The sequence below is a fragment of the Uloborus diversus genome, chromosome 2 (genome assembly GCF_026930045.1).
Source record: "Uloborus diversus isolate 005 chromosome 2, Udiv.v.3.1, whole genome shotgun sequence".
Taxonomy (NCBI): Eukaryota; Metazoa; Arthropoda; class Arachnida; order Araneae; family Uloboridae; genus Uloborus; species Uloborus diversus.
Genome location: NC_072732.1, coordinates 178,202,667 through 178,215,573, shown reverse-complemented (window position 1 = coordinate 178,215,573; position 12,907 = coordinate 178,202,667). Strand labels below are relative to the sequence as shown.

The 12,907-nt window shown below is 36.1% G+C and overlaps 1 protein-coding gene across 1 annotated transcript in view; it reads left to right on the top strand.

The window, feature by feature from the left end:
* LOC129217516 (uncharacterized) overlaps window positions 1–11,326 on the top strand; it is a 47,023-nt gene extending 35,697 nt beyond the window's left edge. The window contains exons 6-7 of the mRNA XM_054851831.1: window positions 1,682–1,869; window positions 10,937–11,326. Coding sequence (XP_054707806.1) covers window positions 1,682–1,869; window positions 10,937–11,259 — 511 coding nt within the window. The 3' untranslated portion in view covers window positions 11,260–11,326. The remainder of the gene's footprint in view (window positions 1–1,681; window positions 1,870–10,936) is intronic.
* Window positions 11,327–12,907: the final 1,581 nt, after the last annotated feature.

Sequence of the window (12,907 nt, the reverse complement as noted above, 5' to 3'; positions counted from 1 at the left end):
GGCTTTAATGCCATCTGGGCCAGGGGCCCTGTTTCTATTAAGATTTTTAAGGTATACTTCAATTCCTTTAAGGAAGGTACAGGCATATCTTGTGATTGTCTAAGAGTACTAGGTACTTCAAAGGTAACAGTTTCATCAACCGGGCTGTCATTACCAAACAGCACGTAGTTACCATTACCATTCTTATTTATTATTATGATTATCTTCATTGTCATAATCATTATCATTAGGACAAAGGCACCATATCCCCCCCCCCCCCTAAGCTTTTTGGACTCTGATCAGCACACCAACTTCGTCCGCACATGGTATTCAAGCTTAATTACGTTAAACGCCATTTATTTTTAGTTAAAAAAAGTTTAAAAATGTACTTTTACCTGCAAGATCTGTATTTTTTCAACCGTTAGATGCACACTTCCAATAGCAAAAATAGTCAAAATAAGATGCAGAGTTAAGATATAATAAAAGTTTAAAGCGGGGGAGAAAAAAAAATACGAGCTCTGACTTTTTATGTGGACCCAAGTCCTTCACATTGCATTTAGGGAAAACATCTACATTGAAAAATGATACCAACACAAAAAATTTGAAACATTTGCGACCAAAATTCGCAGAGACATTCGAGTTCAAAATTATTAGGGGCCGTGCAGAAGATGAAATTGGAACATATAGCTCTTTCAGAAGAATGACATGTTGTCGAAGTCATTCTTCGACAACATGTTGAAGAAATTGAATTTCAAAAGCACACTAAAAAAGCTCGTGTAAAGGAGTATAGGTCACAAAATGCTGCGTTTCATACCTAAGTTGGTCGTACTCAAGTCTTTTTTTTTGGGGGGGGGGGGTTCGAATTGTTTCTTCCTGCTTGTGATTTCCCTAAATGCGATGAAGGCTGTTTAGAGTATACAAAGTTAGCTGTCATACATTGTTTTCGCTTTAAACTTTCAATGTCGTTACTGTGTGGCTTACTTTGACCATTTTTGATCATTGAAATTACGCATCTACATTGAAATTAGGCATGCATGACTAACAGTTGAAAAAATAGAGATTTGGCAGGTTAAGCAGGGACACAATGTATATAGATTTACATGAAAAAAACTTACTTGGATTACCTTCGAATGAAAGTGAGTCAGTTCATTTCGTTATATTTTTGAGCCAAAATGGAGGAAATCATGCAGTTTTGTTACAAAAGGCTTTAAGTCATTTTTTCTTTTTCTATTCCTAAGTAACTATACTGTCAGGATGTTTCAACCATATAGTTTATTGTTGTTATCATCCATACATTATTGGGGAAAATTATTTTTTCCTTAAATTTAATAACAAATTTCGCATAACAATTGCGGTTTAAAAATATTGACTCAATCCCATTTCGTCGTCTTAGAGCAACAGTAAGACATCAAATTCCCGGAATAACAGCAAGATATCCTACTGTTGCTTTGAGGGGACGGTTTGGAAATGAACTCTTCAGCAGGAGAACGTTTTAAATTTGCAAATGGAGAGAAGCCAATATGCAACATTAATTAGTAGCAGCAACATTTCTAAATTTTGATTATCCCTCTTGCAAACACTAGTTTCTTTTTCACCTGCCCATTGAGTCTAAATCACGACTTGATACCTCGTGTTATTCTGCAGTAAAATAAAATTTAATATCAACACTTGCCAGCAGTACTTTTTCTCTTTTTGCTTTCAGTTTCAACGTGCCACAAGAGAGTGGAGATAAGCGTAACTTCAACTATAAACAGCTGGAGGAGGCTTTGAAGAATGTAGATTCCAACGACGTGTTCACTTATGAAGATTACAAGCAAAACCATGTCAAAGACTCGAGGATGTCTTCCGAGCAAGTGCAGTCCGTCTTACACGGTGGACCGCCGGGATACGGTAGGCGTTGTGATATATTTGTAACATAAGTTAAAAACCAGAGCTTCAAACCGAAACTGAACCTTAAGCCGAAATAAACCATTGTTTTGATCGGAACGAAAAAGGAAGCTGAACCGAAGCAAGTATCGTTTATTTTGGTTCGATATATTTTCACACATTTTGATACTGTAACCTGGGGTGCCAGAATTAAGAACAGTAAATACGGGACAGGCTTTTAGGAGTGAAAAGGGGGGGGGGGTATTTTTGAGACATCTACTTATTATAAATCTGAAAAATTCAATCGCAACAAAGCATTAAATCTCACAAACTATCAAAGTATAAAAATCGTTTTCATTGCGATTGACGACGCATGCTCAGAGATATATTTCCAACATTAGTCAGTGCTCAAAGAAGAAGCAACCATTCAGTTCCTCATGGTCTGCCAACAAAACAAAAACATACAAACCAAATCAAAGGAAAATAATTTTTGAGTTTGCAGTCACATGATTTTCTTATTGCTCATTATTTCAGGGCAATTCCACGGAAATGGGGAACTGATGACCAAATATTCAAAATCCTTTTTTTCTCACAAATTAGGTATCATTTTGAAGCTTATGAGTTGAATTATATGAAAATAATAAAAATTACCGCAAAAGTTTATGTTTGTAAGAGTTACAAGCCTTTGAACAAAGGTATTTTCGACTTGCTGCCATAATGGATTTTTTGATATCTTGTTGGAATTGGTATTTCAAACTATTGCTGTAATATTTTTCAAATTGTAACTGATTCAGATGCCTGCCACAACACTTTAGAACAAATGTAGCACAAAAAATGAGAGCTAAATAAAATATTTTTGTCTTTAAAAGCTTATTTATAACAGGCACTTTGATAAAATTACGTCCGACACTAAATTGCCTAAAAGTTTGTGCTGTATAAAGTAGAATGGAATATTTTGTAAAACATTTTACCTGCAAATCAGAACATCAGTTACTATTGAAAATGTGCAATCCGAACAAAATTTAAATGAATAGTTTTTTGTTATTTTATGGTGTCGGACGTAACAAATTAATTACGTCCGACACCACATTACGTCCGACACCAAGAATTTTAAAATTATTACCTCATTCTGATTACAGAATTTCTCTGATTTAAAATAGAAGGGATAGAGGACAGCAATAACAACATTTCTTTATACTTTAGTCATTAAAATGTCTTTATTAATAGGTACATTTACTTTAAAACATTTTTTTTAAACCATGAAACTGGTAATTGATTAACTGGTCCAATTTGTTACTTAATATTTTTTTTCTAGAAGCACTGACCTTATAAGGAATAGTTTTTCTTTATTTTAAGCATCTCAAAATGCGGCATTTTTACAGCAGAACGAAATTCTATCTGGCAAACGTGCCCAAGCCACAATCTTCACATCCCATGCGTGGATTTCCAAAGAATTCTCTCAAACTTTTGCAATAATTTTTGATACTTTGGATCATACTAAACTCGCCGTGCTATATGCCGTGTAAGTTACCTGTTAAAATATCTTAAAACCAAGTACCCAAGCACTAAAAATTAGTTTTCTCAGATAGACTCAGCTTACAATTTAAGCAAAAATACCTGTTAAAAAAATTTACATTTATTTGAGCAGAAATTCACCCCAGATTAACCCGGAATTTCTTTTCAGTGTTCCCTGGAAAAGGAGCTGTAGACAGCATAGTTGGTAAGGTTTAAAAAAAAATGTGGCCTATTTTTAAAGCTGGAAGTAAAATGACGGGGGGGGGGGGGGGTGCTCAACCAAATCAGACCACCACTGCAACCAAAGATCCATTGTACTAGAAAAGCTGGAATAGTGTTGAGTGGTATGCCACCAGAATTATGCATCTGTGGCTCCTCATTAATCAGCAGTGTACTTGAAGTAAACATATCCTCAGAAGAGATCATGCATAATTCAGCAACATTGTAGCAATATTTGAGAAAATCCTTGAGCACTGCATGCACTGAGTCAAAGCAATTTCATTGAATAAAATTACTATCTCAGACACTTCTTCCTCACAAACACTTAGGATGGTTGCTCTATTTAAAGAATTATCTGACAGTGATGCATTGGATGAATTTGAAGATACAGAATTTGTTGCACAACTTAAAGTACATAAGTGGGTTGCGGTTAACGAAGAGTCTGTACATTACAAAAGATGCAATCCATAGTTAAATGGTGAAATGATTGAAATATCTATGATGTATAGAACAGAAGGGCACTTTAAATGGCAAAAAGAGGAAGATAAAATCTTCTATACAAAATAAAATATTTTTAAGAATTTTTTTTCCACCTATCCCAATTAAAAGTGGGTGATAATTAACATTTACGAAAAATATTTAATGTTGTAATTATGTAAACATCTTATTTATTGTCATTAACATATTACTTAAGGTTTAAAGCAAAATTAAAAGTAATTTGAAAAGGTTTTAAACTTTTGTTTACTTCTGACACTATGGTAATTTTATACATATTACGTCCGACACCAAGTTTTTACGTCCGACACCAATACCAAAGTCTCTATTTTGGCACTTAATACCTCTAAAATTAAAAAAATATTTCTGAGTTATTAATATTTCATCATTGCTCTTTGACATGAAAGTAGTTACATTGTTGCAGATTAAGCCATTGACCTGAATCTTAGATTTTAGTTTTGCTAGTCTCATTTTTCAGATTCAGCTCATACGTCCAACACCATGAGTTAAATATTTTTTATCTTAAAATAAAATTTTGTATCAGAAATTCTTTTTATGCTTAACAATTCTACATACATTAGTAAGTATTTAAAAAAATATTTTGCTCTGTTTCAAAATTGTTAACTAATAAATATGTTGGTTTTTTGAAGTAAATAACGTGCAATTCTTACGTCCGACACCGTGGAATTGCCCTTCACATTTTTTGTTTTAGTTTATTTTTTCCCTTAAAATAATGTCTCGTTCTATAAAATATTGTTATCATCCAGAATACGGGACTTCAGCAGTCCCGTATGGAAGTTCCTCGGACGCGGGAACAATTTTTCAAAATAGGGGACTGTCCCTTGAAATCCGGGACATCTGGCAACCCAGACTGTAACCAACTTATTAATATTTTCTACTTCAATCCTATTACTGTCATCATTACATGTACATTGTTACATTTATGACAGAAGTATATTTTTAGTAAAAATATGAATACATTAAAATAAAATAATTCATTTGGAACTGAATCGAAAACCGTTATTATTGGCGGAACTGAACAAGTATAAATTTTTTTGGTTGAACCAGAACGGAAAAAACTACGGTTCGAAGCCCTGGATAAAACTTTTAACCAATTTTGCTTCTCAAAAATCAGACATTTTTGAGGTGGGAGAAAATCTGTTCTTTCTAATGGTACTAACAAAACGAAAATGCAAGGTGACAAACTTGAGCTGCAGTCCATTGCAAATAGGTCTTTTTTCTCCTGTGAAGAATTTTGATTGCCAGCTTGGATGACCATATCTTTTACAAAATCAATATTTATGCTCTGAAACTGTAACTCATAAAAAAACAAGTATTTTGACCATAGAATTATGAAGTGCGAGCTTTTGAATTATTTTTTATCAGAATTTATGACGGTCCTGAAGCCCAGGAAAAAATTCCCCCATTACGCTTTTGTCAAGAGTTGCATGCGTGCTACACAAATCTAAAGAGCTCAAAATAACAAAAACACAGGAGCGTATTAACGGCCAAGAGTACTTTTAAGTTCTCACAATTTTTAGCTTCCAGTGTGATAAAATTTTTTGCAGCCTTAACCTAACGTGGCAATTTATTCACCAGACCTAATCTGCTATCTAAAAGCACTTTTTTGGGAGATCCTACATCGTTAAGATTTGTATCTTTGAAGCTGAAAAATTGCATAATGTTAGTTTCAAAGGCATCTATCTCTGCATCTCTAAAATTTCATCCAAATCGGAGATGGTCCGGCGAGGACCACTAGGTCACTTGACATGGAATCACTCATACTGTCAATCCACGCGTCAGTTATTGAGGTGCCTCAATGAAATGATGATTTTTGGAACAATGACGAACTGCTTTTAATCCTTACATGACCGTTTTTGATGTTCCTGTGATTTTTCAGATTAATATGACGACAATAATAAGTCCACTCGTTGTTTTTAATACTTATTTAGAGAAACAATTTTTTGTCGTTATGGTTACACATTGTCTATCGTCTGCGGTTTCCTTCATTCAAGGCTTAACTCAAGCAGATTTTGCATTAAAAAACTGGTTTTTTATTCCTTTTTTTCCCTTTTTTTTTGTAAAATCACGTTTTTTCAGGATAAACATCTATGTAGATAAAATTAACTATCAAAACTTTATTGAAATTTCCAGATTGCCAATTTCCATCAGTTAAGATTGATAACAAATAGAAATACATTCCGGATACGTTGTAAATGTAATATTTATAACAAGTGTACGGGTGCAAATTGCCCGTAATAACCATATCTCTTTTACCGCATGATAATTAAAATTTCTTTTTTTATGGACACGCCTCGTATTACCTAACCAGAAAAAAAAATCACCAGTCATAACATAACGTGTGCGAATTTCTTTTCCATTTCCATTCCATTTCATTAGTGGGAGCAAAAAACCCAACGAGAAAACCATCTAAGGACATATATTTGACGAGTTTGTTTTAATCTCGATTTTCGGTTGGGGATTCTTTCAGGTTTGGCTGACGCAGTGGCGTACCGAAGGGGGGGGGGCGGGAAGGGCGGTCCGCCCCAGGCCCCGCTTTGACATAGGCCCCCAAATTTCAATTTTTGGTTTTCACCAATATTGTCGCATATCTTGGTTTGAATGCTTAAAAAAGTTGGCTTAATAAATCATAATTTTTTTTAAGACCAAATATTTGTTCAGGAATACAATCAATACCTCTTCGGATTCAATGGAGGGTTTATGATACCCAGGCCCCGCTTTGACATAGGCACCAAAATTTTAATTCATTTTCTTTTTCGCCAGACGTGCCTTATGTCATGGTTTAGATAAATAAAAAGTTGACTTTTTATGTGGAATGAATATTTTCTCAGTGACTCTTGCCTAAACAAAGAGAGGGCAAATTATGTCCCACAGGCCCCGCTTTGACTTAAGCCCCGAAATTGTATCTTATTTTTTCCAGTAGATCTGTCATATACATCATGATTAGAAATATTAATCAGTTACCTATATATGCGAGTATATATCATAAATTTTATTAAATATGACTTTTTTTCATAGTGACCCATCCTAGTGTACAAAGGCACATGAGCGCATGGGCCACGAATTTAATGGGGGCCCCAAATTTTTAAATTAACTAAACCTATAAAAATCATTTGCTTTTATTTTGTTAAGTGCTTTCAGCAAAGTTTTATGCATTTTTTTTTCAAACAATTTATAAAAAAAAAACTAATGCATAACAGATGCACGTTTATAATTTTTGATCATTACAGTATACAGCTAAAATATTTGTTTTATGTTTTGTTTTTTGTATTAAGACTACGATGGTCTAGTCTTAATTCATACACTATTTTTGAAACCAAATTCAAACATATAACCAAGAAAATCCATTCCTAAATGAGAAGTTGTCTATCCTTTGTAGCGTTGGAAAAATCAGTCAGATAAATTTTTCTTTTTACCAGCTGCACTTCTGTGGTTTTAAGAGTGGTGTTCTTAGAAGTTACACACACACACAGCTCCTGCCCGAAGCTGTGTGTGTGTGTAACTTCTAAGAACAAATCGGACCCCTTCTGACTCAAGCAAAGGGGACTTCCTTTTTGCTATGCTCCTTTCGACAGCGTAAAACTGTTTAATTGGTCAATCCTTCGGGACTTTTGACCTTGACTGCATCCATTCTCTACTCGATTGCAAGCTTACTTGACTATGGAGAAATGAGCTGCGGTCAAGCAAAAGAAATAGTTCCTAGCCCTTTGTCCGATAATCGGGGGAAATTACTCTCTTCGCTTTAGAAATCGGATTAGTTAGTTAAACCCACGCATAGGCAAAATTTTTTTTGTCTTAATTTCTGTCGAACGTTATATATTTTCAATTCTACCAGCGAAGCACCGCGGAGCGTTTTCTCCACTTCAATCAAACGCGCCAGGCCACCAGTTTTTTTTGTCTGAAGAACATAAAGAACGGTTTTTTTTTTGTGAGTGAGACCTAGCAGAAAAGTTTTATTTAGACTGTGAACGTGTGAATTTCATCCTTATTTAGGTAAGCATGTTTTAAAAATATTTTTCTCTGAGATTAGGTGATGCTATCAGGTAAATAGTTCCCTGGTGTGTCTTACTCAAAGGAATAGTAAAGGGTTTTTTTTTTCTGTAAAAGCCAATTTTTATCCTAAAATTAATTAAATCTGGAATGCCTAAACGTTTCTGTTCACTGTACTTGGATGTTCAGATGCAATAAATTTTTAAGATATAATATAATTTTAGGACTTTTTTCTGTTTTTGATATTTTCTGACAAAGCACAATTTTATTAAAAAATATAGTATTTACTTAATTTTACTTAAAACCATGTGTTTTACTGTGGTATTTACAATAGTGTCCGAAATCAAACCAACACTACTGAAATATGTAAAAATGTACCACTTAAAATAATTACTGTAATATATGGTACTTACACATAGTTTGAGAAACTACAGTTTTAATACCAGGTAGGCCCCCATTTCGAGTAGCGCCCCAGGCCCCCATCTGTCTTGGTACGCCACTGGGCTGCAGTGGCGGATCTAGACTATGGATTTGGGAGGGGAACTTTTTCAGCAATTTATGTTTATGGGGGGGGGGGGGGTATATGATATTACTGATCAAAAAAATAACCATTAAAATTGAACTATACAACTGATCCTCTACGTCTTAATGCTTCTTATAAAAAAATTGTGCGTTGCAAATTCTGCAAGTATAGTTCTCAAAATAATTTTGAAAACTGTTTTGCTCATTGCTGTATTTGTATTGTTTTTATATTTTAATCTGAAAATGTTCACCAACTGGTAAGGGGGTCCAGGGGTTCTCCCCCGGAAAATTTGAAATCGTCGCCCTAAGAACAGTTCTAGACGGTCTATGGGGAGGAAAGGTTCGGGGGTGGGGGTCTTCGGTGGAAATGTTTAGAAATTGAAGTTTTAAAAAGCGATAGTTGTTGACGGTAAGGTAAGAAATGGGACTTTTTGGGGCTTTCCTCGATAGATTTTTTTTTGGAGAATAGATCTAAATCGATCACCTTCCGCCCGATATTTCGAAATTGAAGTCTAAAAAACGCAGTTACAGACACACTTTGATGATGTTACGAGCAATGGAGTTCTAGGGCTCTTCTCAAAAAAAATATTTCGAAACTGAAGTCTTAGAAAGCGAAGTTTTTAAGACTCTCTCCTCCCCCTTAGATTTTTTGAAATTGTAATTTCTCATTTTTAGATTTTCTACGAGAGCATTCGAGTCCTTGTCCGAAAATTTTTGTAATTGTCTTAAAAACGTGACTATAGACCATATTCGGTAACTTAAGGGTTCGGCTGTTCTTCAAATTTGAAGCTCCAAAAAAGCAATATTAAACGATTCTCGATGTTTTTAGAATGCGAGGTGTTAGGTAGTCCTCCCCTGGAAATATTTCGAAAATGAAGGCCTGAAAACGAAATTTGAGGACCTCTTGAAAGGTTTTGGCGGGGGGAAAGGATACTTCCAAACCAAAGCATGAAGACTTTCTTATTTTTAAACCGAATAGGAAAAAGGAAAAAAAGGGAAGGATAAAAGAAATAGGAGGCGCGGGATGCAATTAACTGATCAAAAATCTGCCACGATTAAAAATTTAAGATTCTTTTCAATAGAAATTTAGATTATTTTCGCAACATTTCCCCCCTCTTATTAAAATAACTTCGTTTTCCCAGGCACGTTCTATATATTCTTCTCTTTAATTACAATATTTTTTTTTTAAAACATTGTAATCTGCCTTCTGGGGCGGTACACCCCCTCCCCTCTGATTGTGCCACTGTGGAAGTTTTACCATATGATACTCTACACCAAATAAATACAAAAGACAGTTTAAACAGGTTTGTGTTCAAAAAGACTTATTTTGAAAGATTAGAACTGGAAAAAACAGCTGAAAAATTTTCCTGCACTCTGTTTTAAAAATTTTTAGGTACACGTGGGATTTTTTGGAGGCGGGGGAACATTTCCCTAGTTCCCTTCCGTGGATCCGCTTCTACTATTGTCTAATCTCTTTTCCTGAAGATTTTCGTCAAGTTCTAAAAAACCAAAACTAATTCCTATACTCTGTTTTCTGAACAGTCTTAGGATCATTTGGGATTTTTTTGAGGGAAAAGGGGAACATTCCCCAGTTCCCCTCCAGGGATCCGCTTTTGCAATTCTCTCTTCACTTTTCCTTGTACCTTTCTTTAAGTTCACAAGTTCTAAAAAACAGAAGAATTTTGCTGTACTCTGTTGCGAAAATTTTAAGGTACGCATGAGATTTTGGGGGGAGGGGAACATTCCTCCAGTTTCCCTCCGTGGAAACTGGATGAATGTTTGTTATTTTCTATAGCTTTTCCTGGAGCCTTTCTTCAAGTTCTATAAAACAGAAGAATTTCTCTGCACTCTGTTGTGATATCTTTCAGGTATCTTTGAGATTTCGAGGGGGAGAGCACTACCCCTGTTCCCCTCCGTAGATCCACTTCTGCTGCTGTCTAATTGCTTTTCCTGGTTCCGTAGTTCTCGTTCTAAAAAACTGAATTTTTCCTGTACTCTTTTCTGAACAGTTTTAGGTACTGTTGGGATTTTTTTGAGCGAGGGGGAGAACTTCCCGAAGTTATCCCCTCTTTGGATCCGCTTTTACAGTTCTCTCCTCGCTTTTCCTAGTGCCTTTCTTCAAGTTCAAGTTTTAAAAAACGGAAGAATTTTCCTGTATTCTTTTCCAAAAAATTTTAGGTACACTTGGGATTTTGGAGGGGGAACGTTCCCCCAGTTCCCCTCCCGTGGATCCGCGCCTGCTGGGCTGACGGGACAATACGTACGATAAATCCTCCCTGATGCATTTTTCTTGATCATAACTAAGCTAACAAGAGTTTTCAATTTTTAGAGTCTCAGATGCTGAGCCTCCTGGTCGTCATTATTGTGCTCATCATCGTCATCGTGCTCGTGATCGGTCTCGGGCTGTGGTGCTACTTGAGTGCTCATCGGCGTCGCACGGACAGCGCCGACATCGAGACTCTCTCTACGTCGGGCTCCTCCTTCATGGCTTGTCACGTGACAGGAGACGGGGACGCCCTCGTGCAGACGCCCCCTCCCCACCTGGGCGGCCTGCCCCACAGAGATGACGTGTACAGTCAGACTTTTCCGCGAACCTTCTATGGAAACCAGGTGGCACTGGTATCTCTGAAACCTGTCAAAGAGCTCTACTGACTCACTTTCCTCTGCTTAATTTTATTTTAATATCCAAAAGCTATTGTTTCATGGGACTATGATGCTACTGTAATTATTTGAATGGATGGAAATGTTTGAATAAAATGTTCGGTTTACAACACAAACACAGTAATATAATCCTTTATATTTTCAATCTTTTCACAGGTGCATCAATATTTACTACTACTATTATTATACAGTATGCCCACAGAGTGATATAGTTGTTGGGAGATGGATTCTTATGCATTTAGAAACAGGTTGGAACCTAGCGCCGGTCGGTGAACTTTCTATATGCAGAAAGTCAACATCATCCATGTCGTATGATGCGGCATGTAAAAGATCCCTCGAGTATTCTTAGCAAAATTAAATTTCTACTGCAGTTTCCGATCGAAGGGCTTCCATCTGGTGGGGAAACTGGGAGGTGAAATTCTCTTGGTAATGGCATCAACCGACAGTAGTGCCACTTGAAGGAATGGATGCTCTGTCGAGGGATCACACTGTCTGCAACAGGTAAAACCACTAACGCAGTCTCGTTAAAGAAAAAAAAAAAACTTATTATGCAAGAAGCTGACCAGATACACGTGTATCAGGAGACAGCGAAAATAGTGCCCCGTCTTCGCACAAGTACACAGGAAAGATTCGTAATACAGAGCGAAGGAAATAACATTCAGGTCACCGGTAGGAATCGAATCCACGACCTCCTAAACTGCGCTCAGGTAGCTGTCGGATCAAGCGCTTTTCAACACTCAGCAACGGAAGCCCCTATTATTATTTGCACTCACTTTTTGGGGGATTGTTTAGGAAAACAAATTGAACTGGTTAGGAAGTACCACTGAGCTGTATAGGAACTGTAATCAGGACTGACAAGAGGCGATGGCAGCCCAGTCAGAAACTAGACGCACAGCCATCATTGGGGCCTGACCACCAGGCTCAGAATCGTAATAGTAGTTATGTACAGTTTACGAGAGGACAGGGCCCGGTGAAAAACTGACGCATTGACTCTCGGCGGCCCTGACTGAATTCACATTCAAAGTCGAATGTTAATTTGCAGTCCAGGTGAGGCAATGAAGTTTTCTGAAAGATGAAAAAGTATATACTCTGTCGCGTAGAAAACATTAAAGATGTGTAGCGCTTTTGCTATACTGCCGTGCTAAGCACAAAAGCCATATCTGCAGCTGAACTCAAAATGAGAATATGATTTTTAGAGTTTTCTACGTATATAATTCAGATTACAAGTTTTTTTTTTTCAGATTAAAAGAAAAAGATATTTCCCACTCACAACCATAAAACATTGTATATAGGCAAAAAATTTTATAAAGAACCACCTAATGACAATAACTCAAGTTTAACAAAACGTGTAGATACGACTTTTGTGCTAGCAAAACAGCTAACGAGAAATAGGTCTGCCTTCTGCGTTAAATGCATGTAAACTGAATTTGATTTTTGAGAGTCGAGTAAAATACAGACATTCAACAAAATTAAAGGTTATTGTTACAGACATAAAACTCGTAAGCAATTGTGAATTACATATCGCATCCTTGAATAGAAAATAGAAACTAAAGCAAATACTTGTTGAATTGACTTATAAACTTGTTGACAGCATTCATGTCAGTACTAATTGAATCTCCAGACTCCAGTTACACAAATT